We start from the raw sequence: 20000 nt of genomic DNA, 5'->3' as shown, positions 1-20000 counted from the left end.
GTGAGTGTGTGAGTGTGAGTGTGTGTGTGTGTGTGTGTGTGTGTGTGTGTGTGTGTGTGTGTGTGTGTGTATGTGTGTGAGACTTTGTGTGTACAACTCTGTATGCGTCTAATTGTGTGAGTGAAACAGACACACACAAACACACACATGCAGAGACAGATTGTGTGTGTGTATGAGTGTGTGTCTGTGTGTGTGTGTGTGTGTGTGTGTGACTTTGTGTGTGCAACTCTGTATGCGTGTAATTGTGTGAGAGAAACAGAGACACACAGACACACACATGCAGAGACAGACTCTGTGTGTGTGTGTGTGTGTGTGTGTGTGTGTGTGTGTACTCATTATCTGACTCTCCTCTAGGATTTATCTGTGATATTGACTCATAATAAAGTCCCCACAGCACTCCAACGTCAACACAGCATCGAGGTGAGGCATTGCCACTTTCAGTGAAATGTGTGTGTGTGATTTAAGATTTAAATGTATGAATGCATTTCTTTCAATGCCTCTGATTTATTGTATTTGTTTCTCTGTGTGTCAAAACATGACAAAATCTAGGTCACAGATACCACCGTGAATCAGGCGTGGAACTGTGAAACTCTCTCTCTCTGTGTGTGTGTGAGTGTGTGTGTGTGTGTGTGTCTGTGTATGTGAAAGACAATGCCTGAGTCAAGGTGGTATTGTTTGATCCAGATTATTTGAAAGCAGGACACGAACCTCAGTGGCGGGGTTAATAACATGGAGGGAAAGTAGTCCAATAATACTGCAGTCATACAAGGCTCCCTGTCTCTGAGGAGGTGTGTGTGTGTGTGTGTGTGTGTGTGTGTGTGTGTGTGTGTGTGTGTGTGTGTGTGTGTGTGTGAGAGAGAGAACAAGTGAGGGTAGGGGGATGGAGAAGAAAGAAAAAGACAAAGAAATTCAGACAAAACGTGTGTGTGTGCGTGTGCGTGTGCATGTGCATGTGTGTACGTGTGTGTGTGTGCGTGTGTCTGTGCGTGGGGGAGAGTAGGGTAGTTACCCTAACATGTTAATCTGTCTGACAGCTGCAGTGGCGTTGGCATTGGGCACAGACCTGTGGTGGGTGTCCAGCCTATGCCATCGTGTGCCAGGTACCATGTTGGCATCTATGCCCATCTTTTCTCTCTCCCTCTCCCTCTTTATATGTGTGTGTGTGTGTGTGTGTGTTTGTGTGAGAGAGAGAGAGAGAGAGAAAGAGAGAGAGAGGGGAGGGAGAGATAAAGGAGTGAAGGAGTTAGGGGAGATAGATAGGGAGTAAATGAAGGGAAAACAGTAAGAATATAAAGGAAGGGGGATGGCACAGATACACAGAATGGGATGTAGGGAGGTAGAGGGAGAGAGAAAGAACAATAGAACGGCCAGAGAGAAGGAGAGAAAGAGATAGAGAGACTGTGAGGAGGGTAGAAAGGATTTTTGCTTCAGAAAAACTCAGGGGGCCCAAAAGCATGTCAAAGATGAGTTCAGGTTGGCTCACAGCATAGAGTACTGAGAAGGCAACATACAGACACACTACACACACACACACACACACACACACACACACACATAAACACATGGGCACACAAACACACACACACAGTAATCTCCGTCAATCCCTGCTAAATATGGACAGATATAGTCCTGTCCTATAACTGTTTCCATGGCAACCAAAGATGTTATCCTCCCTTTTCAATATCGTCATTCTGCAAAATGTGGGTTGGTGGGAGGTCTGGTCCAGTACCTGCTAAATGGATACTCGTGTACACACTCCACACACTCTGCTAAGCTTATTCAGAGGCACATATTACTAGGTTATATTACAGTTTTTATCCGTCGCTTTGGTGCATTTCCTCGAATCATCCGTAACATTTTCAAAACAGTAAGTGCATTTCTTGAAACAATTTGTACAAACAGCACCCCACAATCGAAGACCTGCAAAAGCCTGTAACTGGCTGAAAAATCCTTAGTTCAAGTCTCAAAAGTAAACATTTATGTCACTGAACACGTCACAGCCATCAGAGTGGAAAGTCCTTATGCCATCAAGACAGTGAGAATGCTTAGTCATGTTATCAATGTAATAGTGAACCCTAGAAGTGTTTTCTTATTTCCAAATTTAAATGTAACTGTCAATCACTGCCACACGTCATTTTACAATATACAAATCACAAAACTGATGACCGTAGACTGTTCACCTTAATTAAAAAAAGAACCTCTGTATTGCAATGAAGAAAAGAATACATGGAACTAACAGTAATCATCATTGAGGTAACAAAACCATTCCCATAGGGTGTTTATGGTGCAAAAGTTGTCATTGACCAAGATGACTCTATCCTGTGATTTGGCATGCTGGTCCTTACAACACCTCTCACACTCTCAGGAGGGTAGGATGTTGTGTGCTGTTAAGCCCAATGGTGAAAACAAGACTGAACACCTTGTTTTGTGACATAGTGGCCCATACTGTCACAGGTTTGTTTCCCTCAGGCTAGCCTGGCACGTCCCCTCTGGCTCACTGACCCATGACAGTTTAGACACATGGCCTGCATTTGGACGTATCGAATCAAGCCTTATCATCAAAACTAAACCATCAAGGTTCTAAAGACAAGTAATCAACACAATTAGCAGATGTTCAAAAGAAAATGTCACTGAAACAATGATGAGTGGTTTAACCATTTTGCATTTCATGACTTACACAATGAATGGATGCCTAGATGAGAACATTCAATGGAGAACCTGCATATCACATTTTGATCACCATGACATGAGATTGATAATGTAGGCAACTGCAGACAATAAGGCAGACTCATTTTTCATGACTGTGCCAAAGCATTTGCAGTTTTGGTCAAAAGAATGAGAAACTGCTGTTATTATGTGCAAAAGATGATGAGATGATGTGGAGGTTGAACGAGTAGTTTTAAACATTTCAATTCTGATCTGAAAAATGTATTAAAGCGACTGAGAAAAAGACAGAAATGCTTGGTTAGATTTCCACGAGTCCTCTATTCGACCTCAGGCTTAAATACATTGTGGACATCCAAATCTCAACCGTTTTAGCAAAACGGTAAAAGATTTTCTGTGCATTTTTATTGCAAGATTTCCATAAATTTGTCAAGGTGACACAACTATGGAATGGCCAAATAGGAAATGTCCTGATGGAGCTTTGATGTGACGGCTGTGAGTTTTTGAGGTCACTGTTTTTTTCGCTTGTTTGAGCCAAAATGAGCCACTGTACTGTCTTGCCACTTTCCACGCTTTCCACGCTTTTGGCAGTTAGAGTAGAGCTGCAGGATTGTGTGAAGGTTTCCACAGATGGCCGCCTTCTCTGGGGTGCAAAAGTTGTCACAATGCGACTACAGACAGGCAGGTGGAAAAACAACACACACAAAACAAACAACACACACAAAACAAACACCACACACAATACAAACAACACACACAAAACAAACAACACACACAAAACAAATACCACACACAAAACAAACAACACACACAAAACAAATACCACACACAAAACAAACAACACACACAAAACAAACAACACACACAAAACAAACACCACACACTGCCTGGAGAACTAAAACAACATTTAACGTCAAATGACGTCATATTTGCCTTCGTAATCGGTAATATAAAATGTAATACAGTATTAGGATGTTACCCAGTATTGGTGTGGGCTGCATATTAAAATGAAGCAATTGTGATTTTTTTTACAGGCCAGAATTAATAAGATCTATAAAAACTCTTCATCTCGCCCTATCGTGCTTTTAATGGGAGCTCCACTTAATAACAGCCTCATTAACGTTACGAGCATGACACAATGCTTTGTTAAACTGCTTGTGTGTGTGTGTGTGTGTGTGTGTGTGTGTGTGTGTGTGTGAGTGAGAGAGAGTGTGTGTGTGTGAAACTCAGAAAGCTGAAATGTGTTCAGTACAGCATATGTGCACAGAGCCAGGGGTTTATACTGTGCTGCCCATGTTCACATTGAGTTATTATTGAGCCTTAAATGGTAGGAAAGAGCCTACAATTAACACACCTTTATATGTCAATCTGCCTGTGACGGTGCACATGAGTGACCGCCATGTCAGCATTGCGCTGCCTTCATTAATGATCAGGGTGCAAGTGTTTTTCTTATGTGTGTGTTAGATGTTTGATGTTCGTGTCTTTGTTCAGTTGTTTATATGTTTCACTTGTGTGCGAGTTTTAAAATGCCATATAACTTCCGAGTTAACCCGAGTTATTTAGAATGTTTTGGCTGATTTATTATGTGTGGGCTATGCCGTCACCGAGCCTGGTTATTACGTTTCAGAGTAGTCCGTTTTTCCCAGCTGTATGGGACCTTGTTTAAGTATGGCTGCTGTGAGCCAAAGGTGTTGGTGCCTGTGTGTGTGTGTGTGTGTGTGTGTGTGTGTGTGTGTGTGTGTGTGTGTGTGTTTAAGTATGGCTGCTGCGAGCCAAAGGTGTTGGTGCCTGCCTATGACACACCTGCAATTCATTAGTGGCATGAGCCAATTGTAGGCTAGTGTCTAGGCTATTTAAACTTGCCTGTTCTTTGCTTCGGGAGAGTTGCCGTATAACAAGACGTAAGTCTTAGGAGCTCTCACATGGACTAGTTAAGGTGGTCCTTTTAATTGTTTAGTGGACTGCTAATTGTGCTTATTTGTTTGTGGCTATTATGCCCATTTACTGTATTTGTCATTATTGCAAAGTTGTATTATTTATTTATTTAGTATTTTCATTGTTTTACCGCCTTATGTGCCTTATTTGGGAAATAAAAACCCCATCTTCTTCAACAACTTTAACCTCCTGAGTCCTCCTTTGAGTTTCCACCTTGCTCTAACCGGCTCACGATCCCCTACCTTTAACACTGCCTCTACGTGTTCAAACCAATTCTCTCTTCTCAATTTAAAGGGCTAAAAACTGTATTTGACAGTGTGAAGCACTGTTTAACAGATTATTGATTATTAATCTCTCTCCCTCTCTGTATCTCTCTCTGTGTCTCTCTTACACACGCACACGCACACGCACACACACACACACACACACACACACACACGCATCTGGCCTGTAACACTCTTCCTCTCTATAGGTCTCTCTTCTCATCTCTCCTGTATGCTTTCACCTGCTCTCTCTTTCCTCTCTCCTCTCCTCTTTTTCACTCCTTCCTTCCTTCAATCCCCCCCTGTGCTCTCATCCTTTCTCTGTTTTTATCCCTCTCCTGCACCACTCCTCTCCATGGGGATAAAAAGGAAGAACAGAGGAAGAGAGAGAAAAAAAGGAAGAAGAAAAATAAGGAAGGAAAGAGAGGAGGAGTGCGGCCTGTGTGTTTTGGAGTGGGGGTTCCCGCGGCTACTCAGACTTCTTTGTCACGCCGTGGTCCTGGTCATGACTAAGGAGGAGGTGGTTAAACCAACTGCCGCTGCGGGCAACCGAGCCAAAAACAGCTGGTGCTGCCAAGGGCGATGGGTGCATCCTCCTTCCTTCCTCCTTTCCCACTCCTCTGTATTTATCCTGTATCTTCTCTTCTTTTCTCTTCTCTCTTTCTTTTCCTATTTCTTCTCCTCCTCCGTCATACAAATCTCTGAGCTTCTCATTTCCTTCTCTATCTTCCATTTCCATTCCTCTTTTCATCTATCTTCCTTTCCTCCCTATTCATCCTTTCTTCTCCTCTCCTTCTCTATCTTTCATTCATCCACTTTAATCCACTTCCTCCTTTCATCTACCTTTCTTAACTCCCTATCCATCCTTTCTTCCCCTCTCTTCTCATCTTCTCATTTCTCTCTTCTCTTCTGCTGCTCCTCTTCTACCCATCCCCATCCCCATCTCTCCTCCCTTAACCGTCCACATCACCTCCTCCTCCTGTTGCCTCCCCTCCCTCACGCACACACCCAGACCAGGAGCACAGTCCTCTCCAAGGTCAGACTCCGCCTCTGCAGCAGCATTTCTGCTGATGGTGGCCGGTGATTTGCTTCCTGGTGCGACGGACTGTGACACACTCAGCAAGGCCACACCAAAAGCTTCAGGAGAGCATGACTGATGACCCGAGCATGCCCACAGTCTCAGCCAGGAGCTTATGATGTGGAAACCGACTTAGCAATAAAAGTGATGTTGTTTACTGCGGCCGACCAGAACGCATTCCGAGCATCTAATTGCATTTACAGGCACATAAAATCAAAAGTATTCCACTTAAATGATGGGGATAAAAGCATGAGGAGCCAGAGTGAATAATCATGAGGTCACATTTATTCAAGGAGATGCACCCGAATTATACTGCATCAGTAAACGAAGCATCTTTTACGTAGCAAACTGAAGATACATTATATTCGTTTATGTGCATTTAGCGTTAGAGTGTGCATTTAAATGTATGTGTGTAAGTGTCTGCGTACTTATGTATGTATGTAAGGGCGGAAGTATAGTTCTGCTGACATGGCTTTGTGCTAATCCGGACATGGACGTGTGAATGGATGTCTCCAAAGTATACTTGATTTTCTTCATAACTCCTCTATCTAAATAGCAATAGCTGCCTAAAATGTCGTTGCTGGTAATCTAATCAGCTATGATTCGCTGAAGCATGAAATAAACTAAACTCTCATTTTAACAGTGGGTCTCCCCTAGATTTATTCCCAGTGAGCAAACAAGTGCATCTGTACTGTAAGACACTTTGCATAAAAGCGTCTGCTCAATGAATAAATAGCATAAATAGACAGTTGTTTTCTCTTAACTCTGAGCCAGAGCACAAGTCCGTCGGACGCTAAATGTTGGTGCTGCGTGGCCGCTCCGTACGAACTGTGCTAATGATGATGACTTGCATCATCTGCACCATGCACAGACCATGCTCAGACTGTGTCTGCAAAACTAAACTTCTACCATTAGTTTCAAAATTCAAAAAGGTTATGTACAGACTAATGTAAATTTACAAACCGATCGCCACTACATTTGTGGATTTTTGTCAATTTCCTGACACAATTTGATTCACAAATGCATTTTTTTCAATGTGGTCACATTCAGTCAAACCCTCGAATGTACGCTCATGTGATTGACATATGATAGGCTGCAAAAAATGCATTTGTGAATCAAGTTGCATCTGGACAGTTTCCAAAATCCACAAATAAATGCAGGGATGTTCATAAATGGTGAGCGGCTTGTAAATCCACGTTCATTTGTGAATTTGAACTATTCTAACTCCATATACTTTCCCCCTTAAGTGCATATGTGTGCGTGTGTGTTTGTGTGGGCGTGCGCGCGTGTGTGTGTATGTGTATCTGTAAAAGTGACTGGGTCAGTGAGTATGTGTGCCTGTCTGCCCATGAAAGCTGGTGTGTGTTTGTGTGTGTGTGTGTGTGTGTGTGTGTGTGTATGTGTGTGTGTGTGTTTAATAACCGCCCCTTCCACAGTGGAGCTCAGTGAGCTGGTCTTTGTGAGAGAATCAGCCTAAGTCAATCTGATTAGTCACTCAGTCATCAGACACACTCACACAAGCACACACACACACACACCCATGATAGCCAGTACCGATATGGACTGAGCTTGGCTGAGACAAGGCCTAAGCGAGAGCCCGGTTCTGGATGGTGGAACCGCACTGAGCTCCCTGCAGAGTTTGGGCCGTCTCTTGACTCTCTGATAAGCCAGAACACAATGGACCGGGGAGCTCTGGTGCTGTCTATGCAACTTTGATAATCCCCTTTATTCAGAGCCATTCATTTGCACAATGGATAGCACACTGAGACACACACACTCAGACACACACACTCAGAGACACACACTCAGAGACACACTCAGACACACACACACACACTCACAGCGTTATTCACACCTAAATCCTACTGTAGTGCAATGATCCTGTTTGCCTGAAGCTAAATTCCTGAAATTATGGTCATATTTCTTTTTGTCACATAAATCCAGACCGCTATCAATACACTTGGAGCCTGTGTGTCCTCACCGTACCCCCAAAAAGGAAAAGTGTAGTTCTTCAGGCCATCTGACAGTCTGACTGACCGTGTGTGTGTGTGTGTGTGTGTGTGTGTGTGTGTGTGTGTGTGTGTGTGAGTGTGTGTGTGTGTGTCTGTGAGCGAGAGACCAGCACAGGGACTTCCAAGTGAATCGTGGAGCCTCAGAGTATGCTGCCCCTCACGTAATCCCGTAATCACGTAGCGTCTGACGCTAGCACGCCTCTACGGGTATCAGAGTGTGAGGATTGCATACGGCACAGCTCGAAACCCACTGGGCCCAGCACACTGAATACGCCTCTACAAGCTCCTCAGTGCCATTCCTATGTGACCGGGGCTCCTAATCCAGACATGCCATGTCATTTTGATGGGCCATCATAAACGATCATAAAGCCATCAGTTTACTATGAGGAATACAGCTAGATCTGGGGTTAGTTAGGGTTGGGTTACCCTCAGGGGTAGTTAGGGTTGGGTTACTCTCAGGGGTAGTTAGGGTTGGGTTACTCTCAGGGGTAGTTAGGATTGGGTTACTCTCAGGGGTAGTTAGGGTTGGGCTACTCTCAGGGTTAGTTTAGAGTAAAGTGAAAGGTTGTTCACTCCAAGGGTCTATTATATGGCTACTGCTCTACCTAGTGGGTTGACTATAAGATGTCATAAAAAAAATAGGTGTGTGATAAGGTACGTGTGGGTGTGTGAGGTGTTTTCTCACAGACACAGCACTACCACACCGCACATGTGGTGGTGTGTGTGAGACGTCGTTAGGTGTATGTGTGAGTGTGTGTGTGTGTGTGAGAGAGCATGTATTATTGGGTATCATGACTGCGTTAGTGAAGGCAGACAGAGGGTGGATGTTTTTCTTCATAATTAATGTGTGTGTGGGGGGGTGTGTGTGTGTGTGTGTGTGTGTGTGTGTGTGTGTGTGTCATAATTAATGTGAATGCTCCAGTGGGTAATCAGACAGACTGACGGCAAACAGACAAGCACTCTGTTACTAAAGGACACGCAGTGTGTGGTGCTCTTATTTATTTTAACTACACTGAAGAGTGTGTGTGTGTTTGTGTAGGGTGTATGTTTTTGTAATGTGTGTGTGTGTGGGGGGTATGTGGCGAGGGTGTTATGGTTGCCTGATTAAGAGCATGATCAGGCAGGGGGTGGACACATTTATGTATTTGTGTGTGTGTGTTTGTGTTTGTGTGTGTGTGCGTGTGTGTGTGTGTGTGTGTGTGTGCTTCTGTCTGCCAGTGTCTGTGTGAGTGTTTGCGCATGTGTGTGGGGATATGGGTGCTGGATGGATGTTCATATGTTTATGCATGTATGTAGGTTGCCAGGAGGTCAACATTTTGTATGTATTTGTCTGTATGTCCCCGTGTGTGCGTGTGTGTGTCGGTGTGAGTGTCTTTATGAGTGTCTATATGTGAGTGTGTATGTCTGTGTGAGTTGTTATGTATCATGGTATTATATTCCTCGCTGACACCCGTAGTAAAACCCTGCATTGCATCAGGGGAAATGTATGTATACTGTGTTGTATGCAAGCGAGTGAAGACACAATGAATCCAACTCTGACTCTGTATGGTCTTATTCTGGAGTGATACAATTATTACCAAGACAGAACAATGTCCATATGTGTGTGTGTGTGTGTGTGTGTGTGTGTGTGTGTGTGTGTGTGTGTGTGTGTGTGTGTGTGTGTGTGTCTGTGAAAGATGAGAGAGAGCCTGCTAAAGGGGGCCTGTGACTCCTGTCATCCCCTTGTGAAACTCCAGTGGTGTGGGGAACTCAGGGACACCATCTCCATTAGTACAAGTTTCCTAAAGGTCTGCTGGATATTGTAGTTCTGCCAGAAAGACTCGGGAGGCAGGGACAGAATGTAATCCTAAGTAGGATATACAGCCAAAAAGATAATGGACCAAACATAAGGATAACAGTCTCTGGAATATAGTAAGACAAGGGTAAGCCGCCTATTGATTAGAACTAGTAAATTAATGGACTACGAGTCTTCCTGGTAGAACCTTCGCCTAAGCTGCAGGCCTTAAGCCTCTGAGGCGGCAAGTCACAGTAAGCAGGACTATTCATGAACTCCTCTGTGTCAAACCGCCACAGTCCAAATTCCAACCAGGACTCAAATACCAGTTTCTCTGGCAGTACTCCGAGCAGGCCAGACCACTGAAGGGAGTTTGTGGTGCTTTCTTTAGAATAGAGTGGTGTTTGAAGGACGGTGAAGTCTGGGAAAGGTTATATGTGATACCAGCAGAAGAGAAGTCTGGGAAAGGTTATATGTGATACCAGCAGAAGAGAAGTCTGGGAAAGGTTTGGAACAGTGTGACGTGACGAGGGAACAGACCGCTAAAGGACACAACCCGTGGTTTTATTTTTATTTTATTTTGTTCTTTATGACTTTTATTTTATTCCACAGAGAGAGCGAGTGAGAGAGAGATGGGTGTGTGTGTGTGTGTGTGTGTGTGTGTGTGTGTGTGTGTGTGTGTGTGTGTGTGTGTGTGTGTGTGTGTAAGACTCACCAGCTGACAGTCCTCAAGTGAGTTGACCAGCTGAGCGTTCTGACAGGACAGGATGGAGCCGGCCAGATTCAGCATCACACACACTGCCGACAGCAGCATGAAGAAGGTAATCTGTGTGTATGAAAGGGTAATGTGTGTGTGAGAGAGAGAGAGATGGAGAGAGAGAGAGTGTGTGTGAGTGAGAGAGAGAGAGAGACATGGAGAGAGAGAGAGAGAGAGAGAGAGATATGGAGAGAGAGAGTGTGAGAGAGAGAGAGTGAGTGTGTGTGAAAGAAGGAAAGATGGAGAGACAGAGAGAGAATTGGACAGAGAGAAATGGGAGAGACAAAAGGGTTTGTCAGCATTTTGACAGAGCAAATCATATTCATAGCACGTTTAGCATTAACCACTGAAAAGCACATCCTACACTTAACTGATAACACACAGCTCTCTCAAGGTCACACACACATACACACACACACACACACACACACACACACACACACACACACACACACACACACACACACACACACACACACACACACACACACACACACACACACACACACACACACACACACACACACCTCTCATCACATATATTCTCACATACACTCTCATCACAGCTAACACAAAGCTGAATAAATGTATGAATAAGAACGAAGTTGAGAAGCAGAAAGTTCCTCCCCAAAGCACAGAGGGAGGATAAAACCCAGAGAGAAAAACATCGACCCTAAATGACTGCAACCATCAATAACAGAAAAAAATCATTTAACATTTGACCTTTGCAAAGGATCCTGGGTGAATGTTAGAACTCAGCTCCTCTTTCCAGTAATGCTAGTAATTTAAGAATTAATATGGCTTGCAATGCGAACGTAAAGGTGGTCATATGAAATCTTGAAAAGCTGTGCGCATCAAACCTAAGGGTGCGGAACAAATACAACACATAAACTCAGAGTGTCAAACACAAAATGGCCACAAACTAACTTTGCACTTTACTCAGCAAATATCTCACGGGCCAAACCACTGAAGCCATAACTATCTTTTAGGAGCCCATAAAGTCAGCATGGGGACGTTTATTCTCAGTATAATGATAAACAGGCCTTTTGTTTGTTCATGAAAAGTCCATTTCATGGTTGTCAAAGCACTGATATTCCAGTCTAGTCCTTCTTCGTACACTCTCCATCATCTTCCTCTCTCTCTCACACACACACCACACACACACACACAAACACACACACACACACACACACACACACACACACACACACACACACACACACACACACACACACACACACACACACACACAGACACACACTCACAAACACACACACACACCAAGAATTCCATCCCCTAATCGTCCTCACACTCTTACCTAATATTCTAGCTTTTACTGTTCCCAGCGAGACTCTTCTGTCACTCTCAGTGATATACCTGACAGCCTCCCTCTCCTTCCTACACACGTTCCTACATTCCTAGTGCTCCAGTATTTTCCACTCTCTCTCGCTCCTCATATTTCTCCCTTCCCTGTTTTTGGAACAGAAATCGGAGTGCAACCTCCACCATGGACTCATGACCATCCATTGAGAGGCAGCAGTGCTCCTGTGGTCCCTCTGCCACTCTCACACACCCTGTCTGGCATCTGTTCACCTCTGATGGATCTCTCCTGTTTCTTTCCTGCTGTTACTTACACCCCTCTACTACTCCTGTGCCTCCTTCACCCCTCTCCTACTCCCGCGCCTCTTCCCAACTACGATCCCCTCCTACTCCCGCACCCCCTCCCCTTCTCCTTGGTCTTCTCCCAGGCTTCTCCACGCACTCCTGTTCCCGGGTTCCTCCATCATCCCGGGTCCTCTCCCGTCGTTCCACCACCATGTTCCTTCCCTGCCTCCCTCTGCCTGGGTCTTCCCCCCCCCCCTGTTCTTTTCCCCCTCCCTCTTCTGCGCTCCTCCTCCCTCTTCTGCGCTCCTCCTCCCTCTCACATGTTCTACTCACTCGCTCTGCTCTGGTGTTTCTCTCCCCCACTTGACTCCCTCCATCTTCAACTGTCCTCCTCTCCCTCGTTCATCTCTTGCGTTCCTCTCCTGTGTCTCTGTCCCTCGTTCATCTCTTGCGTTCCTCTACTGTGTCTCTGTCCCTCGTTTCCCTATTCAGTAGCACTTCATTTGGATAGTCTTCCTACAGAGACTTTACAGATGGTTTGTTGAAATTCAAGTTCAGTATCCCTGTGTTCCTCTCTTCTGTTCCCCTCCCTCCCTCGTTCTTGTCCCTGTGTTCCTCTCTTCTGTTCCCCTCCCTCGTTCTTGTCCCTGTGTTCCTCTCTTCTGTTCCCCTCCCTCGTTCTTGTCCCTGTGTTTCTCTCTTCTGTTCCCCTCCCTCGTTCTTGTCCCTGTGTTTCTCTCTTCTGTTCCCCTCCCTCGTTCTTCTCCCTGTGTTCCTCTCTTCTGTTCCCCTCCCTCGTTCTTCTCCCTGTGTTTCTCTCTTCTGTTCCCCTCCCTCCCTCGTTCTTGTCCCTGTGTTCCTCTCTTCTGTTCCCCTTCCTTGTTCTTCTCCCCAGGCCTCCCTCTCTCCCTCCTTCCGGTCCTCTCTCGCTCCCTGTTAAATTCAATCCTCTTTATTTCACTGCTGACAGGTCTGGGATATCAATCCTGCGGGGGGTAATACAGGAACACTGGAGCCCCCCTAAATCAGAGCCACAGTGTAATAGAATGGACCTAAAGCTGTCACACTCCGGCCAGCTGGATTAGTAGGCAGGGCCAGCCTGCTGTATATCAGTGTGTGTGTGTGTGTGTGTGTGTGTGTGTGTGTGTGTGTGTGTGTGTGTGTGTGTGTGTGTGTATTCACCTTCATCCACAGCTGCCTGATTTACTACTGAGAGTCCGCCTACGATGGGACATTAACCCCCTCAGACACACAGACACAGACACACACACACACACACACACACACAGAACACAGAAGCAGAGAGAAGCAGATGAAAGAGAGCAGACTGACACAAACTATGTGAAGAAAGAAGACCAAAAAAGCAACTGAGACCAGTAGAGAAAAATAGACGAAAAAGGGTCAGACAGAAAAGAGATAAAGTGAGAGAAATTGAGAAGAGAGTGAGAGAGAGAGAGAGATACATTGAGAAGAGAGTGAGAGAGAGAGAGAGGGAAATGTATAAGAGAGAGAGAGATAGGAAAATGGATAAGAGAGAGAGAGAAATAGAGAAGAGAGAGAGAGAGAGAGAGAGAGAGAGAGAGAGAGATAGGGAAATGGATAAGAGTGAGAGATAGGCGGAGTGAAATGGGAGTGTGTCTGTGTGTGAAAAGGAAATCATGGGCATTAAGGAGGTCATATAGAGGACAGAGTGGGATGGAGAAAGAGAGAGAGAGAGAGAGCGATAGAGAGAGAGAGAAATAGAGAGAGAGGTAGGGATATAGAGAGAGAGATAGAGATAGAGATAGAGGGGGGAGAGAGAGAGAGAGAGAGAGAGAGAGAGAGAGAGAGAGAGAGAGAGGGAGAGGGAGAGGGGGAGAGGGAGTGAGGTAGGCAGGTAAACAGATGAGTTAGATAAGACTGAGGGGCATATGGACTTTAGAGAGCGCAGCCCAGTCTGCAGATAGTGCTCACTGACTGTGGTTACATGGATTCGAATAACTGCCTTAGTCGGACTGAAATCGCATTATCCGTTTCATGTAAGCACCTTAGTCGGATCGTAGTCGGACCGCACATAGTCGGACTAACACCCCTGGATAACTCGATCCGATCCAGTTGATAGTTCGACTATTGCGGCATGTAACGGTGAATTGGATAAGGAACTGGACTTTGCGTCTTTGCACATGCTCCCTCTCTCCCTGCCAGGTCGTGACCCGGAAGACGAAAGAGGGATAAGTTGTCTCAACTGTTCATACTAATGACACGTTTTTTTATGAATATCCTGCAGACTGTCTCACAAGCTTATTCTTGTTGATTATGAACAAACATAACAGAAGAGGTCGGAAGATATGAGCACCTTTACAACCCCTCCTTAAACACGTATAAGGACGTTTCACATTTTATTTGCTTAAAACAACAGCAGTACTGTCAAATCAGCTGTCACTCGGCTATTACCTGACCAAGGTTCCATGGCAATGTTCCGAAAGCCCATTTTTCCGACAGCCCGCTGTTCCGAAATTGTGAGTACATCAACGTGAACCACTATAGCCCACATGCACATCCCAATGAATCACACAATCATAAACATATAAATGCCTTTATTTCACAAGCATTAACTTGAATTCAGAATATTATTATACACACATGCATTTGCATCGCGATGATACAAAAATATTTTTATGATTGCCAACGCATGCATGCTTTGTCAGTGCTTGACAAGATCTGCGTAATGTCCTGCGACAATCTGCCGGTGATTTCCTTCGCATGAGTGGTAGCCTACCCCATATTCAAAACCAGAGTAGGCTAAGTTAACAAATATTGCCTAGGAAAAGTTATATGCGTGATAGCCCGGTGAGCGTCTCCGCTCTGCTGTGCAAACGAAATGCTGTGTGTGTTTTGTGCCACTTAAAATATTTCTAAATTTTGCCAGGGGGACTATTTTTCGGAATATTGAGATTTCGGAATATCGGGATTTTGGAACACTGGGCCGTCTCCCCTGACCAATACCTGTCAAACTCGGTGATACTATTCACAACTAATTTGTCCTTCATTTTATCAAATATGATGAAATTTGGTATTGTGCCCGCGAGGCACCCGTGAGTTTAGTTTTGTTCAGTTATGTGGCGCTGAAAAAAACCACGAATAAGTACTGTCAAATCAGAAAGCAAATCAGCTGTCACTCGGCTATTACCTGACCAATACCTATCAAACTCGGTGATACTATTCACAACTAATTTGTCCTTCATTCTATCAAATATGATGAAATTTGGTATTGTGCCCGTGAGGCAAGCGTGAGTTGAGTTTTGTTCGGTTATTTGGCGCTGCCCTCTAAAGACAGAGACGTGACAGGTGGATCGAGATATTTTCCCGTGAATACCTTTACCTAAATACCTTTATAGACAACATCGATCATACACTCCCATTGCACTCAAACAACCACACTCAAACGAGGAGATATTGTATCAATTAGCCTATTATGTATTGTATTAATTGCACAGAGTTCCAGTGGCGCATGCAGCCGTACGCACTGTGCGTACCTTCTGCTACGCGAGAAGAAAAAAAAATATATCATGAACGCATATTTATTACAATGGGGAAACTATAAAATCGGAGTACAGACAACTAATGCCCAGCGTTGACGATGCAGATACAGAGCTGGAAACAGCTAAATGAGTTACGCAGTGAACTTTATCAAGCCCTGGAAAGTTCGGCCAATTTCTACCCAAACATTCATTGCGTCCTGAAGGTCTTGTATCTATCTACGAAAAGACTGACTGGACTTGCTCTCATGAATATTCACACAGATTTGGAAATCGACAGCGAAGAAGTACTAAAACAATTTGATGCAACTGGCAGAAGGGCAATGCGTTTAGGCTGTAACCCATTATTTGCGCGCGTGTGTGAATGTGCGTGCGTTTCTCTCGCCTTTTATCTTTCACCTTTGAATAATATAACTTATAAACACATCGGCCCGGCAGAAACAAACAAACAAACAACCCAAGAGGCAACACGCATTTCTGGACCGATGAACAGACGCGATTCATGCTCAATCAACTGTTGTTGTTATTGGTAGTGGTGAAGAGGTCAATCGGAAAGGGCTGTCACCACTAGTTGTAATGAAAACAGCGCCACCTATCGTATCGGATATGACATGCTTTCGGCCAATGATTCGATGTATTCACTGCCATGTATATTGGGATAATAGCACTTGCCCCAAAAGATAGCATAGTCCGACTAAGCAAAGATTCGAATTATACCATCATGTAAACACACTCACTGTGGCTTTTCATTTGACTTAAACATACTAAACCTGCCGCTGATCGCCTAATCAATGCATATCACCGCCCTCTTATCATCATTTGTGGCGCCCGCAACTGAACAGTATCATTTAATCACGGGCAAAACTGAATGGAATCATGGAACCCCAGACTGACATTAAAAAGGAATTCATTAATTAAAAGTTTAGCGATCAGGAGATAGATATACATGCTAATGAGGTTTCAGCAAACAGAGGGAAAATACAAAGCAGCAATTCTACTCCACTCAAAGATTCAATAGAGTATCAGGCATCCACACGTAGGGAAGTGGAGGAAGTGAAAAAAAGCGATGGCAAAACATAAAAAGGCAAACAAAACTAAAGGTTGCTTTTAAAATGGTACAAATGAGCAAAACTTGTCAGAATACTGATTGAATTGTTTCAATTGTTTCATCTAACGAGCGATCTGGATTAGACTGCACCTGGATTAGACTGCGGCAATTTTTCACTGCTAAACAGAAGTGCACTGTCCCCTGCAGTTTTCATGCACACACCGGAATATGTGATCAGTCTCTCCTAGCGCCTCTTCTCCCATCATTTTGCCCAAAACTCCCACTTTGGACCCGACTCTCCTATGAATGTATGTGCATAAGTCAGAAGAGCACAACTAGTCATTCGGCGCTCCTGCAGCGGGTGGAATGTGGTTTTAGCCATGTGCGGTCTGTTTGCATGTGCCATACCATGCCATGGTTTACAGGCCACGCTGAGTGCTTTCCAGCATGCCAAACATTTTAGAGCATACACTAGAGACACACACACACACACACACACACACACACCACACACACACACACACACACACACACACACACACACACATACACACAGATACACACACCAGACACACACAGATACACATACCAGACACAGGCTTTCTGAGTGGCTGAGCTCTAAGACCCTAGAAAAAGACATATCGTCAAAAACACACACAGCACACAGTCTTGCGGTGGTAGATAAGATAATACGTGGGAGTTTGTGCAATAAGTTAGGCAAACCTCTGACTGCTGAATTTGCACTTCAGTGTATTTAGAGGACAGCTTTGAGCGAACCGGTGACTTTGAACATCTGCAATGCAAAGACTAGAGCGGACTGGAAGGTGGTGGAAATACCGTGTGTGTGTGTGTGTGTGTGTGTGTGTGTGTGTGTGTGTGTGTGTGCACGTATGTGTGTGTGTGTGTGTGTGTGTGTGTGTGTGTGTGTGTGTGTGTGTGTGTCTGCGCATACATGCATGTGTGTGTATGTGTGTATGTGAAAGAAGCATATGACAATATATAATGTAGAGAGTAGGAGCTCTTTGCACCTACAACACAATTGCGCCGCATGCTTGACTGAAATCAGGGTTCAAAAACTGATATGGCTGCAGTCTTTCATATTGGTGCTCTGAATTCACATTATTCACAGATATTGTCCCACATCAAATAGACTAATTTGTTGTATACAAAGCAACTCACGCTGAAAACACACTCACATATATCTGGGCATCATTGTGCGGAAACTGTCATCCACCTCAAAACACACTCATATATATGTGGGTATCATATTCATGTTTTCTACATATAGTACAATGGCCATACAAAAGCACTACAGGCAGACAGGCAGAGAGGCGACTGGATAATCGATACATCCGAGTCCTTGCCCATTAAGAGCAGACCTAGCGGTATTCCTACAATAGAGAGGCAGAGGCTAACATGGTGGAAATGACTGCAATCATGGGGTTTCAAACAGCTACTTACAGCACTTCAGGTGAGACCGCTCTTTTTCATGCGCAGATCCTAGGAGTTCATTGTACTCTACCACTTACAGTGGGAACAGATTGGATACATTCAATGTGTCAGTCAGTAATATGACTCATTTGCTGTAATTTGCTCCATCTATTCACATGCACTTCTCCAGAGACAGAAGTGTGAAACCCTATCACTGGTGTATGAGGGTAAGGGGCTGAAATGCTAAACAATAGGACTATCCACACTGCCTTTAAAGTGAATTATTTATAAATAGATTATGTTGAATCTATGGATTGAATGTATGGTTGCTCATTTTATCCTGAACATTTTAAAATACACAAGTATTTTGATTTTGAAAATTGTGTTAATCAATTGTTGTTATTATGTAAGGGATAATGTATTGTCCGGCGGTCATTATCTAATAAAAAATCCCGACGGGACGAACAGGAACCAGACGTGCACCGCTTATTATACGGTTACCTACCAAAAGGATAGAAGACATTCCTCCAAAATACCTCTTTTTAATGATTTTGTTGCCGTTTCGTGATTTCCGCTAAGAAAAAAATGGTTCTTCACACAAATAGAACTTAACATTTTCAGGTGTTGCATAGCAACCCATTACTTGCTGACTTCAAGTAACAATGACTTTCCGTTACGTAAATGACCGGACTACTTGTGGAATGATATGAAAGATGTGAATTAGAAGCACAAAACCCTTTGCCAATGACAGCGGTCAATATCTTTTCGCAGCGGTGAATATCAAGAAATTACAGACCTGCTAACGTTGGGGTGGCCCATTCAAATCAACGGAACTTTTTGGAACATTCTGAAGAGCCGTATAATAAGCCATATTATAACTTAGAGGCTATATATTATATAATTATACAATCTGTAATAGTATGCTATTATTCCCATGACGAATACCAAAGTCTATTTGCATTCAATTATTTACAGCATTAACAGCGGGTCATGATTTGAATCCGAGGAGTCAATGTTATTAAATGGTAGTAGCAGGATGGCCGACTGGGGAAGAGGACTCAATGAGGCGTAGGAAATGCAGTTAGAGGCCCGCTGACAGCCTTGTTTATCACGTGTCTAGTGTGCTAATGTGTTTTTGCATCTGTGAGTGTGTGTGTGTGTGTGACACAGACGGAGAGAGTCCTAAAACACTGTTCATGTAATGATGTTAGGCTTTATTGTGTAAAATAAACACAAAAAAGATTATGAGCTGGGTTCTGTGCAAGGTTTCTTCCTCTTTTCCCTTGCCACCATCACCTTAGTGCTAGCTCAATTTTTATTGTTATTGGCACTATATCAATACAATTAGTTGAATTGAATTGCTGATATTATGTCAGGACAATGTGAGCGGTATCCACATTATGTGCGCTTTTGAGTGCTTATGAGACTGTACTGTATGCATCTGTGTGTTTGTGTGTGTGTGTGTGTGTGTGTGTGTGTGTGTGTGTGTGTGTGTGTAAGCATGTATTTGTATGCGTGTGTGTGTCTGTTTCTCCCCTGGCCTGGAGAGGTAATTATCCAGACTGGCATTCGTTAGCATGGCATCACACACACACACACACACACACACACACACACACACACACACACACACACACACACACACACATATTAGAGCACAGCAGACCCTTGTTAATTACACGCTGATCACCACATGAATGCCAAGCAGGCAGTGCCATGCCACATAATGCCACCTGTCACTCAACCTCTACAGGACCAGAGAGGAGCCACGAACCCCAGAGTCTGACTGCTTAACCTTTGCCCCCCAGTAACCCCCATCCCTCCCCCACACACACATACACACACTTGCATATGTGACTACACTCCTGCTCAAATCTATCAATGTATGCAGAACACAACAGTCCAAATACACACA

At 44.2% G+C, this 20000-nt stretch overlaps 1 protein-coding gene across 1 annotated transcript in view; it reads right to left on the bottom strand.

The window, feature by feature from the left end:
• The window catches only part of fam189a1 (family with sequence similarity 189 member A1), a 170466-nt gene that overhangs the window by 39290 nt on the left and 111176 nt on the right, over positions 1-20000 (bottom strand). The window contains exon 3 of the mRNA XM_031558050.2: positions 10442-10552. Within this exon, the coding sequence (XP_031413910.1) occupies positions 10442-10552 (111 nt within the window). The remainder of the gene's footprint in view (positions 1-10441; positions 10553-20000) is intronic.

This window comes from Clupea harengus, chromosome 20 (genome assembly GCF_900700415.2).
Source record: "Clupea harengus chromosome 20, Ch_v2.0.2, whole genome shotgun sequence".
NCBI classification, from domain to species: Eukaryota; Metazoa; Chordata; class Actinopteri; order Clupeiformes; family Clupeidae; genus Clupea; species Clupea harengus.
Note: the sequence above shows the minus strand (reverse complement) of the source record. Positions and strands in the feature narration are given on the sequence as shown.